This window comes from Artibeus jamaicensis, unplaced genomic scaffold (genome assembly GCF_021234435.1).
Source record: "Artibeus jamaicensis isolate MK-2021 breed Jamaican fruit bat unplaced genomic scaffold, CSHL_Jam_final contig_3230, whole genome shotgun sequence".
In the NCBI taxonomy this organism is placed as follows: Eukaryota; Metazoa; Chordata; class Mammalia; order Chiroptera; family Phyllostomidae; genus Artibeus; species Artibeus jamaicensis.
Window position 1 is genome coordinate 2,388,120 of NW_026521764.1, and position 18,887 is coordinate 2,407,006.

Genomic DNA, 18,887 nt, shown 5'->3' on the forward strand with positions numbered 1-18,887 from the left:
TGTTTCTGCTATTGTTCGTTTCACCTCTTTCCCATTGGCAAAACATTTTCGTACCGGGAAACAAGAGAAGTCACTCGGGGCTAGATTGGGTGGAGAGGGTGAGTAGGGCATGGGGGCCATGCGATTTTCATCAAAAACTACTGAACACTTATCTTGGTGTGGGCAGGTGCACTTGTAAATCACCCATCATGAAATGGGCAAAATGCGATGAAAGAGCCTTCAGAAGAATTCACTGAAACCGAACGCAGCCTCTCACAATGCCAGCTGGTTCACTGATACAGATGGGCTCCTAGAACACTCACCTAGTGGGGGAATCCTGTCCTACAAGGGGCCTGGCCTCCAGAAGATAATTCCGATCTTTCTGGAAGGTCCCCCCTTATATTTCTTATTCATGGTTTAAACCCATTCTTCCTGTGAATTTTGAGGAATTAGTATTAATCAGGGAGGGATATCTGTTCTCACTTCTTCTCTTTACCATTGTACTAGAGGTTCTAGCCCAAGGGTCAGCAAAATAAAGGGCCAGATGGTAAATATTTAAGGCTTTGTGGGCTGTATGGTCTCTGTAGCATGAAAGCTGCCACAGGCAGTATGTAAATGAATGAGTAGCTCTGTTCCAATAGAACATTACTTATTCAAACTTGAATTTGAATGTTGAAACTTGAACTTCATATAATTTTCATATGTCAAGAAATAGTATTCTTTGATTTTCTTTTAAATATAGAAAAACGTAAAAACTATTCTTGGCTTTCAATCTGTACAAAAATAAGCAGTGGAATAGATTTGGCATGCAAGCCCCAGTTTGCTGATCCCGGTCTGGCCAGTTTAATAAGACAACAAAAAGAAACAGAAAATGCACAGTTTGAAAAGGAAGAAGTAAAGCAGTTTTCATCATGTAGAAAATATTTAGGAATGTGCATAAGAGCTACCAGAAGTAACAAGTAAGTTTAGTGAGATTGCAGGAAAAAAGGTTAGCATGATAATTAAATGTTTCCATATATTAGCAAATAACAATAGGACATTAAAGTTAAAAAAATCACCTACCAAAGTATCAAAAATGCAAAATTTTTAAGGATAAATTTGACACAAGATATGTGACATCTATACATTGAAAATTACCAAGTATTGTTTAGAGAATTTGAAGAAGAAATAAATCAATGGAGAGATGTACCATGCTCACAGGCCAGAAGACTCAATGTTATATGAATGTGAATTCTCAGAGTGGTCTGTAGGTTCAACACAGTTTCAACAGAAATGCTTGTAGGCTGTGTTTTTTTTTTTTTTTTCAGTAATCGTTATATTCTATAATTTACATGAAAATACATAGGATCTGAGTTAGGTAAAATAATTTTGAAACAATAGAATTGGAGGACTTAAACTATCTCGATTTAAGACTTAATAAAATTAAAAGTCAGGCAAGTGAGATGTTGGTGTAGAGTTAGCCATACGTATCAGTGGAGCAGAGTAGAGACAGTAGGAACAGATGCAATTGTACATGGTAGTTCACTTTTAATACAATTTTTTATTTTTAGTTACAGGATGTACAGTAGTATACATTATCAGTTTTAGGTGTACAACACAGTGATTAGGCATTTATATAACTTACAAAGCGATCACCCTGATAAGTCTAGTGCCCATCTGATACCGTACATAGTTTTTACAGTATTATTGACTATATTCTCTGTGCTGTATTTTGTATTCCAGGATTTTTCTGTAACTACCAATCTATATTTCTTAATCTCTACACTTTTTTCACCCATCCCTCCAGCCTTCCTCGCATCTGGCAACCTCAGTTTGTCCTCTGAATCTACGAGTCTGTTTCTGGTCTACTTGTTCATTTACTTTGTTTTTTAAATTCCACATATAACTGAAATCATGTGGCACTTGTCTTTCTCTGTCTGATTTATTTCACTTTGCATAGTGCTCACCAGGTCCATCCAAAAGGTAAGACTTCCTTTTTTATGGCTGAGTAGTATTCCATTGTGTAAATGTACTAGAGCTTTTTAATCAACTTATCTACTGATGGGCTTTTGGGCTGCTTCCAAGTCTTGGCTATTATAAGTAATGCTACAGTAAAAATAGGGTACATATATTTTTTCAAATCAGTGTTTCAGGATTCTTAAGATATAGTCCCCAAAGTAGGATCACTGGGTCATAAGACAGTTCCATATTTAATTTTTGGAGGTAACTCCATACTGTTTTCCATAGTGGTCGCACCAATCTGCATTCCCACCAACAATGCAGAGTGCTCTTTTTTCTCCATGACCTTGCCAACAATTCTTGTTTGTTGATTTATTGGTCATTGACATTCTGACAGGTGTGAGGTGATATCTCATTGTGGCTTTAATTTATATTCCTTTGTTGAGCATCTTTTCATATGTCTTTTGGCCATTCGTATGTCCTCTTGGAGAATTGTCTATTCAGGTCATTTACCCTTTTTTTAATTGGATTTTTTTGCTGTTGAGTGTATAGTTCTCTATAAATTTTGGATATTAACCCTTTATTGGATGTATCATTGGCAAATATGTTCTCCCATTCTGTAGGTTGTGTTTCTCATATTGTTGGTGTCCTCTTTGCTGTGCAGACTTTTTAGTTTGATGTAGTACCCTTTGTTTTTTTCTTTTGTTTTGTTTCCCCTAGGAGATACATCAGAAAAAATACTGCTATGAGAAATGTCTGAGATTTTACTCTTTATGTTTCTTCTATGATTTCTATGATTTCAAGTCTAACATTTAAATCTTTAATCCATTTTAAGTTTATTCTTGTGTGTGGTGTAAGTAGGTGGTCTAGTTTTATTTTTTTGCATGTATATGTCCAGTTTTCCCAATATCACTTATTGAATAAGTCTATTATCCCATGGTGTGTTCTTGCTTTCTTTATCACATATTAATTGACCAAAAAGGCATGGGTTTATTTTGGGGCTCTCTATTCCATTCCATCTATCTGTATGTTTGTTTTTTTTATGCCAGTATTACTCCGTTTGGATTACTGTGGCCTTGTAGTACAGTTCAATATCAGGTAATGTGATTCCTCCATCTTTGTTATTCTTTCTCAAGATTGCTTGCCTATTCAGGGTCTTTTGTTTTTCCATGTAAATTTTTGGAATATTCTAGTTCTATGAAATACGAGGTCTGTCCAGAAGGTGTACATCCATGTAAGAAGAAGAATAGAGACATTTATTGAAGAAGATAGACGATACAAGAAACATTGTACATGGGACAATGATGCCTCAGTCCCCTTCTAAGTAGGTACCTTGGGACTTCACACAGTTCACCAGTCTGCCCCATCATATTTTCATGAATCTTATTGATGGTCTGAAATCTCTTCCCTTTCAAAGATGATTGTAGTTTTGGGAAAAGGCAGAAGTTGAGAGTGCTGAATCTGGGCCAGAGAGGGGTTGAGTCACATGGTGATTTGATGTTTCACCAAAAAACTGCACAAGACACGATGCAGGAGTATATGTGTAGTCCTGATAAAGCTTCAGTCACCAGTTGCCCATAGCAGCAGCCTTCTGAATCATCCCAATAGTTTCTGTGGAGGAGTGTTCACACTTAATGCAAAATTGAATGGAGATTCATTGCTCTACTTGCTCACTGATTTTGAATGTGACAGCCACACAGTGCACATGGTCACTCAATGGCATCTACCACCCCACTGACTAGTGCAGTGAAGAGTCATCATTTTTCATGCATGTGCATCCAGCTCACTCTCCTTGGCTGCCAGGTTATATCAATGTCACACAAACCATTCTTACTACTATATTAACAATGGCTGGACTTTTTCTGGATAGATTTCATATGCCATTGGTATTTTGATAGGAATTGCACTGAATCTGTATATTGCTTTGGGTAGTATTGACATTTTAATGCTAATTCTTTCAATCCATGAACACGGTATATGCTTCTACTTATTTGTATCTTCTTCAGTTTCTTTCTTCAGTGTCTTATAGTTTCTGAGTAAAGGCCTTTTATATCCTTGGTTAAATTTATTCCAAGGTATTTTTTTGAAGCAATTGTAAATGGGATTGTTTTCTAAGTTTCCCTTCTTGATGGTTCATTATTGGTGTATAAAAATGCAACTGATTTCTGGATATTTATTTATATCCTGCTATTTACTGAATTCATTTATTCTAGTAGTTTTTTTGTGGAATCTTTAGGGTTCTCTATATACAGTATCACATCATCTGCAAATAAGGAGTTTACTTCTTTCTTTTTAATTTTAATGCTTTCTTATTTCTTCTTCTTGTCTGATTGGTATGGCTAGGACTTACAGTACTGTGTTGAGCAAGAGCAGTGAAAGCAAACATCCCTGTCTTGTTCCTGATTTTAAGGGAAATGCTTTTAGTTTTTGCCCATTGGGTATTATACTGGCAGTGTGTTTGTCATAAATGACCTTAATTATGTTGAGGTATATTTGACTATTGACTCTTTTTTATTTAAAAAAATTTAAATATATCTTATTGATTATATTATTACAGTTGTCCTATTTTCCTCCCTCACCCCCTCCACTCTGCAAACCCCCTCCCACTCACATTCCCCCCTTTAGTTCATGTCTATGGGTCATACATATAAGTTATTTGGCTGCTAAATTTTCTATACTATTCTTACCCTCCCCCTATCTATTTTCTACTTACCATCTATGCTACTTATTCTCTGTACCTTTTCCCTCTCTCTCCCCCTCCCACTTCCCTGTTGATAACCCTCCATGTGATCTCCATTGCTGTGGTTCTGTTCCTGTTCTAGTTGTTTGCTTAGTTTTCTTTTATTTTTATTTTAGGTGTGGCTGTTAATAACTGTGAGTTTGCTGTCATTTCACTGTATATATTTTTTATCTTCTTTTTCTTAGATAAATCCCTTTAACATTTCATATAATAAGGGCTTGGTAATGATGAACTACTTTAACTTGACCTTATCTGAGAAGCACTTTATCAGCCCTTCCATTCTAAATGATGGCTTTGCTGGATAGAGTCATCTTGGATGTACGTCCTTGCCTTTCATGACTTCAAATACTTTTTTCAAGCCCCTTCTTGCCTGTAAGGTCTCTTTTGAGAAATCAGTTGACAGTGTGATGGGAACTCCTTTGTAGGTAACTCTCCTTTTCTCTGCTGCCTTTAAGATTCTCTCCTTTTCTTTAATCTTGGCTAATATAATGATGATGTGCCTTGGTGTGTTCCTCCTTGGGTTCACCTTCTTTGGGACTCTCTGAGCTTCCTGGACTTCCTGGAAGTCTATTTCCTTTGCCAGATCAGGGAAGTTTTTTTTATTATTTGTTCAAATAAGCTTTCCACTGTCGCTCTTCCTCTTCTCCTTCTGGTATCCCTATAATTCGGATGTTCGAACGTTTGAAGATGTCCTGGAGGTTCCTAAGCCTCTCCTTATTTTTTTGAATTCTTGTTTCTTCATTCTTTTCTGGTTGGATGTTTCTTTCTTCCTTCTGGTTCAAATTGATTTGAGTCCCAGTTTTCTTCCTATCACTATTGGTCCTCTGTACATTTTCCTTTATTTCACTTAGCATAGTCTTCATTTTTTCCATCTAATTTGTGACCAAATTCAACCAATTCTGTGAGCATTCTGATTACCAGTGTTTTGAACTGTGCATCTGATAGGTTGGTTGTATCTTTGTCACTTAGTTGTATTTGCTCTGGAGCTTTGATCTGTTCTTTCATTTGGGCCATTTTTTTTTTTTTTGTCTTGATGCTCCTGTTATGTAGTGAGGGGCGGAGCCTTAGGTGTTCACTAGGGTGGGGCAACCCAGTCACTAGATTCTGACGCTGTATGTGGGGCAGGGGTCAGAGAGGGCACAATAGCACTTGTTCAGATCTCTGCCTGATTTTAGTCACTTTCCCTGCTTCCCCCAAGCAAATTGGGTCCTTCTGGGGCTGAGTCCCATGTTGGTGGTTTTGTGTACATTCTAGGATGCTGTGGGTCTCTCCAATGAACTCTCCTGTGAGGCTGGGAGTTTCTCCTGCTGGCGAGTCTGCCCTCACAGGTGTTTTCAATGAGTGGTTTGAGGCTTTATTTCCTGGCGCTGGGGCCCTGGGTTGCTTCTCCATCCCTTTCCCCAGTTGTTTCTCTTGGTTCCTCTGCGAGTGAATGTGAGGCTACATGCTCCACCAGCCACCACCTTGCTGTGAGTCCTCTCTGCCCAGTTGCTCATCTCTGCCCCTCCTAGCAGTCTGGATGAATGTGTCTTCTTTAACTCCTTGGTTGTTGGACTTCCTTACAGTTTGATTTTCTGTCAGTTCTGGTTGTTTTTTGTTTTTAAATTGTTTTTGCCCTTCTTTTGGTTGTGCAAGGAGGCACAGTGTGTCTACCTACGCCTCCATCTCAGCTGGAAGTTGCCTATTGACTCTTTGTTGATAGTTTTTATTATGGGTGCTAGATTTTATCATATGCATTTGAACTTATCAAAGGTAAGATCATTTGATATGAACATGTGATTATCTTTCATTTTGTTTATGATGTATCACATTAATTTGTAGATATTATACCAGCTTTGCATTCCTGGAATAAATCCCACTTGATCATGGTGTCTGATCTTTCTTATGATCCTGGATCTGGGTTGCTTATGTTTTTTGGGGATTTTAGCATCTATGTTCATGAGGTTATTGGCCTATAATTTTCTTTCTTTGTAGTGTTCGTATCTGGTTTGGGGATTAGCATAATGCTGGCCTAGTAAAATGAGCTTGGGAGTCTTCCCTCCTCTTAAATATTTTGGAGTAGTTTGAGAAGCCTTGTGCTGGTATTTCTTTTTAAAAAAATATTTTATTGATTATGCCATTACAGTTGTCCCATTTCCCTCCCCTTCATTCCCCTCCACCCTGCACACCCCTCCCCCACCATTCCCCCTTCTTTAGTTTATGTCCATGTGTCACAAGTTCTTTAGATTCTGTATTTCCTATACTACTCTTGCCCTCCCCTCTGTCTATTTTCTACCTACTGTCTATGCTACTTATTCTCTGTACCTTCTCCCCCCTTCTCCTCCTCCCACTCCCCTGTTGCTAATTCTCCATGTGATCTCCATTTCTCTGGTTCTGCTCCTGATCTAACTGTCCTCTTAGTTTACTTTTGTTTTAGGTGTGGTTGTTAATAACTGTGAGTTTGCTATCCTTTCACTGTTCATGTTTTTTTAACTTCTTTTTCTTAGGTAAGTCCCTTTAATATTTCATATAATAAGGGCTTGGTGATGATGAACTCCTGGAATTTAACCTTATCTGAGAAGCACTTTATCTGCCCTTCCATTCTAAATGAAAGCTTTGCTGGATAGAGCAATCTTGGATGTGGGTCTTTGGATTTCATGACTTGGAATACTTCTTTCCAGCCCCTTCTTGCCTGTAAGGTCTCTTTTGAGAAATCTGCTGACAGTCTGATGGGCACTCCTTTGTAGGTGACTGTCCCCTTAGCTCTTGCTGCTTCTAGGATTCTCTCCTTCATTTTAATCTTGGCTAATGTAATGATGATGTACCTTGGTGTGTTCCTTCTTGGGTCCAACTTCTTTGGGACTCTCTGAGCTTCGTGGATTTCCTGGAAGTCTATTGCCTTTGCCAGCTTGGGGAAGTTCTCCTTTATTATTTGTTCAAATAAGTTTTCCACTTGCTCTTCCTCTTCCCCTTCTGGTACCCCTACAATTCGGATGTTGGAACGTTTAAAGATGTCCTGGAGGTTCCTAAGCCTCTCCTCATTTTTTGAATTCTTGTTTCTTCATCCTTTTCTGTTTGGTCATTTTTTTCTTCTTTCTGGTCCACTCCATTGATTTTAGTCCCAGTTTCCTTTCCATCACTATTGGTTTCCTGTGCATTTCCCTTCATTTCACTTAGTTTAGCCTTCATTTGTTCCTCTAATTTGTGGCTATAATCAACCAGTTCTGTGAGCATCCTGACTACCAGTGTTTTGAACTGTGCATCTGATAGGTTGGCTATCTCTTGGTTGCTTAGAAGTATTGGCTCTGGGGCTTTGATTTGTTTTTCTGTTTGAGCCATAATGTTTTGGTGTGTTCCTGCCTGTTATGTATGAGAAGCAGATCCTTAGGTGTTCATCAGGGTGGAGTGACCCAGTTGCTGGGTTGTGATGCTGTATGTGGGAGTGGGGTCAGAGAGGGGCAGTTGCATTTGTTCCGCTCTCTTTTGGACTTCAGTCCCCTCTGCTGCTTCTCGTAAGCAATGCAGGTGTGTGGGCCTGTGCACCTCCAGGACCCTGTGGGTCTCTCCAACAAATCTCTGTGAGCCTTGGAGCTTCTCTCAGCACCTCGACCCTGAAAGTTTTTGCAATTGGTGCTTTTAGGGTTTAATTCCCATCACTGGGGCCCTAGTCCGCGCAGTCTGTCTCACTCTTCCTCCTTTGCCTGCTTTATCTGTGAGTTTGACGGTGGTCAGCCAACTGCCTTGTGCCCCCACTGGGTTCCCCAGTTGCCACCCCACACCTGGGATCTGCCAACCGCTGCCTGTGCACCTGGGTCGGTCCGCGACTTTTTCCTGTGCGACCCCACTCCACCAGCCGCTGACTCCGCCCCTCTTACTGGTCTGGCTGAATGGTTCGTTGTTGTCGGACTTTCATACAGTTCAATTTTGTCTGTTTTGGTTGCGTTTTTGTTACTAAAACTTTGTTGTCTTTAAACTTGGTTGTGCGAGGAGGCACAGTGTTTCCACCTACACCTCCATCTTGGCTGGAAGTCCTGTGCTGGTATTTCAAGTTTTCTGGTTTTAGAGCCATCATAGCCATAGAAATAATTAAATTGATTCATTTCTGTATAGCAATAGCACTCTTTATTCCAGCGATTTTCTTTCTTCATCAAATGGTAGTAAAGGGCTTTATGAGTAAATATATTGTTGGATTCAATTTCTTGCTTTTTTTAAATGTCGATTAAGGTTTTTAAAAAATTTAATTTTTAAAAAGTAACATGTAGTATAAGTTGACTATTTTTGGCGTATAGACCTATGAATATTAACAGGTATCGGTTAGCGTAACAACCGTCATTATAATTGGGGTACAGAATGGTTCCATAACTTAGAAAAGTTGTATGTGATATCCCTTTGTTGTTACCCCCCTTCCAACCCTTACCCATTGGCAGCTGCTGATGTTTCCTTTATAGTTTTGATGTTTTAAAAATGTCATATAAATGGTATCATACATTTTAAGACCAGCTTCTTCACTCAGCCTTTGAAACTTATCCAAGTTGTTTAGTGTATCAAATAGTTCATTCCTTTTTGTTGCTCTGTAGTATTCTACTGTATGTATGTACCACATTTGTTGATCTCTTCACCTGTTGAAGGACATTGGATTGTTTCTAGCATTTGCCTATATCAAAGCTCTAGTTAACATTTTTGTGTAGTTTTTGGGGCTTCCATCCTTTTATTTGATTTAGGAAACTCATGGTGAGAAGGATAGTCATGGTATTTACTCATATTTCTATTCTTTCTATTATTCCTTCCTAATGCTCCAGGATTCCTTTTTAAACATTAATTTCATTTTTGTTTGAACTACTTTCTTTAGACATTCTTCAGGGGCAAGTCTTCTTTTAGTTTTCCTTCGACTAGAACGTCTTGATTTCACCTTCATTCTGATTGATTCACTGGGTACAGAATTTGTGGTTGAGTTTTTTCACCAGTTGAAAACTGTTATGTCCCTTCATCTGTGCTCCATAGCTCCGCATAAGAAGTCCTCTGACACTCAAGGTGGCGTTCTTCTGAAGGTGGCGTTCTATCTTTGATTGTTTTCAAGATTAAACTCTTTTTATAGTTTCAAAAGTGTTATCAATTTCTTTGAGTCTGTCTTATTTGTGTAATTGTTTTGGATGGGTGAGGGTCAGAAGATGCCCTGGAACTATGTTGTTCTTTCAGTCCTGGGTTCTTTAACCCGTGTGCCTTCCTCTCTCAACCTGTCAGAGATCTCCTTTGGTTGTGTTGTTGTTTTTTAATTTCATTTATTTAATTTTTTAAAATATATTTTATTGATTATACTATTGCACTTGTACCATTTTATCCTCCCTTTATTCCCCTCCCCACCCTGCATCCCCTCAGCATTCCACCTTCACTTAGTTCACATTCATGGGTTATACATGTAAGTTCTTTGGCTTCTCCATTTTTCATACTATTCTTAACCTCCCCCTGTCTATTTTCTACTTACCATTTTTGCTTCTTATTCCCCGTATCTTCTTTCCCATTCTCCCCCTCCTTCTCCCTGCTGATAACCCTCCATGTGATCTCCATTTCTGTGATTCTGTTCCTGTTGTCGTTGTTTGCTTAGTTTGTTTTTGTTTTCTTTAGGTTCAGTTGTTGACAGTTGTGAGTTTGTTGTAATTTTATTCATAATTTTAAATTTTTTATTTATTTATTTTCAGAGAGAGGAGAAGGGAGGGAGATAGGGAGGGATAAAAACATTGGTGTGTGAAAAACACATCAGTTGATTGCCTCTTGCTTGCCCCCAACTGGGGACCTTGCCTGCAGCCCAGGCATGTGCCCTGATTGGGAATTGAACTCTTTGGTTTGCAGGCTGGTGCTCAATCCACTGAGCCACATCTGCTAGGGCATTTTTTTTAATGTTATTTCCAACCTTTATAGTTGTTCTTAGTGGTAAAGAATCCATAAGTTTTTCTGCTCATCTTTGGAATTTCATTGTTTGGAACTTATTTGAATCTGGATTGAAATAAAATGTATAAAAGTAAAATAATTTATGATATTTATGAGATTAAAAATTTTAAAGCTGGTTATTTAACATTAAAGAATTATTAATTTTTTAGTGTGGCATTGTGATTATGTTAGAATAGACTATCTTTTAGAAATACATATTATTTATGGATAAAATGACAGTGATGAGATTTGCCTGAAAAATGATACACATAAGTTTGTGTCGTGAGATCATTGGGTGATTGTCATTGAGACTGGTGACAAGCACATACAGTTCTGATTATCTGTGAGTGTGTAAGAAATTACCCATATTTCACAGGTTTTTTCAAAGTTTAATATGTATTCCTCGAACACAGGTTAGGTGTAAGGGAGGAAGAAAGTTTGCCCTGATTTACTTTCTTTGTAGATCAACATAAGAGTAGTGGTGAAACCAACAGGAAATAAGCTTCTAAATTTTAATAAACTTGTGTGTGCAGTGAAGAAGCATTAGAAGTGCTTATACTGTGTGTGACCACTCTGATTGATACTTTAGGGGTCCCAGGAATTGCTTGGCTGCTTGTGAACAAATTCTTACTATAATGAAAGTTTTTATCCTGCAAGGGTTAATGTGCTTTCTTTGCATTAGCGTTTCTCTTCTGAAGAGTTCCAGATTTGACTCTATTGCGGGGTCAGTATTGATACACTGGGAATTTATTCCTTCTCATCTTCTTTCGCAGCTTTCTGTTCAAAACCAGGAATTTGAGACAAATGAAGATGGAGTCCCGAAAGTGGATCAGTTTCATTTGGTATGTGACTTTTTTGTCATTTACTTGTTGGAAATGTGGTATACAATAGATGTGTAGTCTTTATGTAGTAAACTTAGATATTTGACTGAAAACATCCTCTAGTATTTGTATGAATACCAAGTAATATTCACAATAAAGAAATATTTTAAAAACCTTAAGTACCCTACTTAAACTACTGCCAGAGAATTACTGCTTTCGAAAGCAACTGGAATGTGTGTTACATAAATTATATGAATAATCTAACTACCAAGGAAAAATAGTTTTGCTGTGTCTTCCAAGGTTGTTATTAAATTAATATTTTATTCTCTTTATAACTACCTGACTGTATCAGTTGCACACATCTGTGTGTGTCATTTGTATTGCTTGCTTTGCCATTCATCTGTGTGTTCAGCCAACATAATTGGAGTACCTGTGCTATATGAAGAAGTGGACTAGGAGCTGGGTTACTAGGATTGCAGCACTGAAGAAATTAATAATTTAGAAATGTGAATGAGTAAACAACCAAGGTCTATAAATAGAGTATTTAGAAGTACTTTATATGAAGCCAATTTTTAATTTTGCAGAGAAAGTGGGTGGGAAGAGCTAGGTCACAAAGATAACCAAGTAGGTATTTGAGGTGAACCTTCCAGACTGAACTAGGAGTTTACGTGAGGTAGAGTGAGGTGACAGGCTTTTCTGGTAAAGATAATAGTCTGCCCTAAGACGTGAAAATATTAAATTCTTTTGAAATGGAACAGTCTAGTATGACTTGATATTAAGAGGTAGAATACTGCAGTAAATGAGTACATAACAATAAAATGATCAGGTGTTAAAAAGTTCTCATGCCATTTTTTAAAAAGGAAAATATTTAAAAATATATATTTTACCAGTGTTTTTAATGAATTTATTTTTTTATGAGTTTTAAAGATCACTGCAAAACTGAGAGGAAAGTACAGAGATTTCTCACATACTTCCTCTCTCCACATACGTGTAGTCCATCCATTATCAACATCCCCCACAAGAATGGTGCCTTTGTTACAACTGATGAGCCTAACCTGGCACATCCTATTACCGAGAAGTCTATAGTTTACATTAGGGTTCACTCTTGGTGCACATTCTTACAGGTTTGGACAAATGTATGATGACATGTAGCCACTGTTGTACAGAATATTTTCACTGCCCTAGAAATACTCTGTGCTCTGCCTGTTCATCTCTGCCTTCCCCAGATCCTGATAACCATTGTTTTTTTTTCACTGTCTCCATAGTTTTTCTTTTTCCAGGATGTCATATAGTTGGAATCACATAGTATGTAGGGTTTTTTTCCATTCAGTAATATTCATCTATGGTTCCTTCAGGTCTTTGTATGGCTATCTAGTTCATTTCCTTTTACTGCTGAATTGCCATTGCCAGGAGGTATCACAGTTTATTTATGCATTCATCTACCAAAAGATGTCTTGGTTACTTCCAAGTTTTGGCAATTATGAATACAGCTGCAATAAACATCCAAGTGCAGGTTTTTGTGAAGACATAAGTTAATTTCCTTGGGTTGGTACCAAGGAATGCAGTTGCTGTATTGTATGCTTAGAGTATGTTTAGTTTTATAAGAAATTGCCAAAGTTTATTCCAAAGTGGCTGTAGCATTCTGCATTCCCACCAGTGATAAATGAGTGTTCTAGATTCTGGGCACTCTAATTAGGTGTGTAGTATATCTTTTGTTATTTTGATTTACATTTCCCTGGTGATGTGATGTGGAGCATCTTTTCCATGCTTATTTGCCATCTGTATATCTTTGATAAGTTGTCTAGCAAGGTCTTTGGCCAATTAAAAAAGTTTTTTTTTTTATCCTCACCCAAGGACATTTTTTCATTGCTTTTAGAGAGGGAGGAAGGGAGAGAGAGGGAGAGGGAGAAGGATAGGTGGAAGGAGATGGATGAGAGAGAAATATCAATTGGTTGCCTTCTTTTTTAAAAAACATATTTTATTGATATGCTATTACAGTTGTCCCATTTTTTTCTCCCCCTTATTTCCCTCTGCCTTGTAGCCCCCCTCCCACCAGCATTCCCCCCCCTTTAGTTCATGTCCATGGGTCATACATATGTTTTTTGGCTTCTCCATTTCCCATACTATTCTTAACCTTCCACTATCTATTCTGTACCTACCATTTATGCTTCTTATTCCCTGTACCTTTTCCCCCATTATCCCCTTTCCCCCAGTCTCTGATAACCCTCCATGTGATCTCTATTTCTGTGATTCTGTTCTGTTCTAGTTGTTTGCTTAGTTTGTGTTTGTTTTTCTAGGTTCAGTTGTTGATAGTTGTGTGTGTGTGTGTTGTAATTTTACTGTTTGTATTTGATTTTTTTTAGATAAGTCCCTTTAACATTTCATATAATAAGGGCTTGGTGATGATGAACTCCTTTAACTTGACCTTATCTGGAAAACACTTTATCTGCTCTTCCATTCTAAATGATAGCTTTGCTAGATAGAGTGATTTTGGTTGTAGGTCTTTGGATTTCATGACTTGGAATACTTTTTTCCAGCCCCTTCTTGCCTACAAGGTTTCTTTTGAGAAATAAGTTGATAGTTTTATGGGAACTCCTTTCTAGGTAACTGTCATCTTTTCTCATGCTGCTTTTAAGATTCTCTCCTTATCTTTAATCCTGGGTAATGTAATTATGATGTGCCTTGCTGTGTTCCTCCTTGGGTTCACCTTCTTTGGGACTCTCTGAGCTTCCTGGACTTCCTGGAAGTCTATTTCCCTTGCCAGATTGGGGAAGTGCTCCTTTATTATGTTTTCAAATAAGTTTTCAATTTCTTGCTCTTCCTCTTCTTCTTCACCCCTGAGAATTGGATGGTGGAATGTTTAAAGTTGTCTTGGAGGTTCCTAAGCTTCTCCTCATGTTTTTGAATTCTTGTTTCTTCATTCTGTTCTGGTTGAATATTTATTTTTTCTTTCTGGTCCAAATTGTTGATCTGAGTCCTGGTTTCCTTCCCTTCACTGTCGGTTCCCTGTACATTTTCCTTTATTTCACTTTTCATAGCCTTCACTTTTTCTCTGTCTTGTGACCATACTCAACCAATTCTGTGAGCATCCTGATTACCAGTTTTTTGAACTGTGTAACTGATAGGTTGGCTGTCTCTTCATTGCTTTTTTTTTGTGGAGCTTTGTATTTTTTTGGAGCTTTCATCTGTTCTTTCATTTGGGCCATATTTTTTTTGTCTCAGTGTGCCTATTATGTGGTAGGGGGCAGAGCCTTAGGTATTCACCAGGGCAGGGCAACTCATGTCAGTGCCTTTCTGTCATTATTTGCAATGGAATATTTTCTTCCATTCCTTTATTTTTCAGCCTGTGTATGTCCTTAAATGTGAAGTGAGCATCTTGTAGGTTGCATACAGTTTGGTTTTTTCTGTTTGTTTTATTCCATTATCCTTCTGTTTCTTTTTGTGGGCAGGGTATTTAATCTATTTACATTTAAAGTAGAACACATTTCCAAATCAAATTCAAGATACAGGGTTTTTACTTAATTTTATATTCAGATTTCCTCTTCTTTTTATACTAATAATCTTAGTTCTTATGATTTGCTTAATTTTGTTTCCTTTAGGGTTTGGCTTTTAAGAGATTGATTTCCTGTTTATTCTGTAATTGTGTTTTACAATTTTGTAAAATTTTATAATCTTAAAAGAGGTAAAAGCTTAAGGAAGAACTTTTTTGTCTTTAATTATTTTGGGAATTGAGTAATTAAACTATTTCTAGTACTTACATAATTTTATATTTTAAATTTAGATTTTTTTTAAGCTTTTTTTTAAATTGATTATGCCATTACATTTGCTCTATTCCCCCCTCCTTTCCCCTCCACCCTGCATACCCCTTCCCCACCATTTCCCCCTTTAGTTCATGAACATGTGTCTCAAATTCTTTAGATTCTGTATTTCCCCTACTATTCTTACCCTCCCCCCTATCTATTTTCTATCTACTGTCTATACTACTTATTTTCTGTACCTTCTCCCCCCTTCTCCTCCTCCCACTCCCCTGTTGCTAACCCTCCATGAGATCTTCATTTCTATGGTTCTGCTCCTGATCTAGCTATCCTCTTAGTTTGCTTTTGTTTTAGGTGTGGTTCTTAATAACTGTGAGTTTGCTGTCCTTTCACTGTTCATCTTTTTTATCTTCTTTTTCTTAGGTAAGTCCCTTTAACATTTCATATAGTAAGGGCTTGGTGATGATGAACTCCTTGAATTTGGTCTTCTCTGAGAAGCACTTTATCTGTCCTTCCATTCTAAATGAAAGTTTTGCTGGGTAGAGCAATCTTGGTTGTAGTTCTTTGGTTTTCATGACTTGGAATACCTCTGCCCAGCCCCTTCTTGCCTGTAAGGTCTCTTTTGAGAAATCAGCTGACAGTCTGATGGGAACTCCTTTGTAGGTGACTGTCCCCTTAGCTCTTGCTGCTTCTAGGATTCTCTCCTTCATTTTAATCTTGGCTAATGTAATTATGATGTGCCTTGGTGTGTTCCTTCTTGGGTCCAACTTCTTTGGGACTCTCTGAGCTTCCTGGATTTCTCGGAAGTCTATTTCCTTTGCCATCTTGGGGGAAATTCTCCTTTATTATTTGTTCAAATAATTTTTCAACTGGTGGTTGTGCCTTTCCCCCTTCTGGTACCCCTATAATTCGGATGTTGGAACGTTTAAAGATGTCCTGGAGGTTCCTAAGCTTCTCCTCATTTTTCTGAATTCTCATTTCTTCATTCCTTTCTGTTTGGTCATTTTTTTCTTCCGTCTGGTTCTCTCCCTTGATTTGAATCCCAATTTTCTTTCCATTACTATTGATATCTTTTGTATCAGCATTCATTTCAATTAATTTAGCTTCCATATGTTTCTCTAATTTGTGACTAAAATCCACCAGTTCTGTAAGGATCTTTATAACCAGTGTTTTGAACTGTGCATCTGAAAGACTGGCTATTTCTTCATCACTTAGGTCTATCGGTTCTGGGGCTCTGAGTTGTCCTAGAGCCATTTTTAGTCTATTCGCGCTGTTAAGTGAGCGGAGCGAAGCCTTAGTTGTTTACCAGGACGGGCGACCCAGGTCGCTGGTTTGTGACGCTGTGTGTGGGGGCGGGGTCAGAGAGGGAGCAATGGCGTTCCTCTCCGCTAGCCCAGCGCAACCAGTCACTCAAACGCCTCGGGCTTGCTTATCCGATCCTAATTTTGCGAGCCTGCTGCACCGCGCGGGTTTCCCTTCTCACTGGTTTCTCCGCACGTAAATGCGCGCGACCGACCCACCGCGCCTCTTCCCTGTGCGCTCCGGCAGCCAGCTCACTGGCGATCAGCGCCCTCGGTTGCCTGCGCGCACCGCCCCGGAATTTTTTCTTGCTGACCTGCTCCGCTGCTGGCCTCGCTCCTCGTACCGGTCCAGCCGAGTATCTAGTTGTCCTTTGGACTCCGTATTGTCGATTTTCCGTGTGGCTTGGTTGTGACTGCTGTTAAAAATAGTTGTTCTTAGATTTGGTTGTGCACAGAGGTGAGGTGGAACCTCCACCTACTTCTCCATCTTGGCGGAAGTCCTAAATTTAGATTTTTGATATAGTTGAAACTATCCTGGTATTTGATTGGCAGAATATAGCTAATCTTTTCCATCGGGTATCCATTTATCCCAATACCTTTAATAACTTTATTAAAAAGTTATCCCCTCCCTCCATTAGATAATGCCATAATTTCTTATACTAAAATTTCATTTGTGTAGGAGTATATTTTTGCTCTGTTGGTTTATTTATTCATATTATAGTGTAATATTCTTTCAATCAACAGACTTTATAGCATCTTTTAATTTCTTAGGAGGTCTAGTTTTTTCTTCTCTGCTATTCTTATCAGAACTTTCATGTTTCTTTTTGCTTATTATTATTCTAAAAGATCTTTATAGTTAACTTATTTAGTTCCAATGTGGGGGTGGTCATTGTATTTTACTGGAATCATGCAAAGTTTATAAATATACTTAGGGAAAATTGATGCATTTGAGATGAGAGTCTTTCTAGCTGAAAATATGTGATTCTCCACTTGTTGTAAATCTACTTTTGTGGTTTCAAGAGCATGTGCTATTTTTTATCAGTTAGCTCTTGCAATTTTTTATTTTAGTTTATACCTATCTTTAAATATGTTTAAGAAAGTATTCTGTAGAGTGCATTGTGGGACTTGTCCTTTACTTACACATTTAGCAAATGAGTGTCTGGTATATTCTTGACACTGTGCTAGTTGGGGATGAGGTGATAAGCTGCATTTCTGAGCTTAAAGATCTTAGAATCTAATGAGGACACTAGCAATGTACAGACAATTTTCATTCAGTGAGAAATATCTTATTGGAGTCATCATTTAGATCCAAGAAAGGTGTATTGGGGTGATTTGGGAGATAGAAGTAATAGAGGAGCAACATTATAGTGTTGTTTACATGCAGTAATACTAGAAAAGTTCTTTGAAATAATGACACATAATGAACTCTGACTCGCATAATGATGATGGTCATCGCAGTGGTGGAGCAAGGGCTCCCCAGAGGAGAGCGCATCATGTCTAAAACCAGAAGCAGGTGACCAGGTAAAGCCAGGTGCCCTCCCAGACAGAGGAGCTTCAGTGTAAAATTTTATCATGCCCAACTCTGACCAGTGCCCTGAGAAAGAGGGAAAAGGGGAAGTCATACAATGTCCTTTCTTGGAGATTCACTTGTGTTTGAGATATTTCCGCTGTGATTTTTTTTATAATTCAATTTTATTGTTACTAAGTAATCCATTTCTAATAAAAACTAATTGAATTTTATAGAAATTTAAAAAATCTCAGTAGAAAAAATTGATTTTAGCTCTGTGTCATTGGTTAAAAGTTTTGAGTTGAATCCTCCTTCCTTATTGCAGGTTTGTGCTTTTTCTTGTTTTGTTTTATTTTATTTTATTTTATTTTAATTTTTTATCTCTTTTTCCTTGCAGGGTGATAATGTCAAATCCCTCCTCTGTAGTTTGATCTGTTGTAGAAGTTCAATGACTGCTGAGCAAGTTATGAATGCTGAATGTTTCTTGACTCCCTACTCAGAAAAAGATACTGAATATACCCAATATAAAGAGGAAGAAGAACTAAAGTTGGAGAACTCAGATAAATATAAGGAAAAGATAAGAAGTGGTGAAGTCCACTTTGCTTGCTAGATTAGGATTCTTTTGTTGTTGCAGGCATTCCTTTTTAGAAATTTGTTTAGTTTGGTTTAAACAGAAAAAAATCTGGAAGTTCTGTAGGTTAAACAAAAAAAATCTGGAAGTTCTGTAGGTTAAACAGAAAAAAAATCTGGAATTTCTGTAGTTAGTTGACTTGTATCTTTGGTATTCCAGTTATAAAAAATAAAAGATGTTTGGCTATGTAAAAAGTTGTATACTTTGACATTTCATTGGACTGGCGGTAAGGATTTCCTATTATATTGCATTTTGAAATTGCATAATTAGACTGTGATACTTGTACTAGAAAAGGGTATTAGATTCGATAG

The 18,887-nt window shown here is 37.8% G+C and overlaps 1 protein-coding gene across 1 annotated transcript in view; it reads left to right on the plus strand.

The window, feature by feature from the left end:
* Positions 1-18,572, plus strand: part of STK31 (serine/threonine kinase 31) — a 67,950-nt gene extending 49,378 nt beyond the window's left edge. The window contains exons 23-24 of the mRNA XM_053663636.1: positions 11,335-11,403; positions 18,343-18,572. Of these exons, the coding sequence (XP_053519611.1) occupies positions 11,335-11,403; positions 18,343-18,555 (282 nt within the window). The 3' untranslated portion in view covers positions 18,556-18,572. The remainder of the gene's footprint in view (positions 1-11,334; positions 11,404-18,342) is intronic.
* The last annotated feature ends 315 nt before the right edge of the window (positions 18,573-18,887 follow it).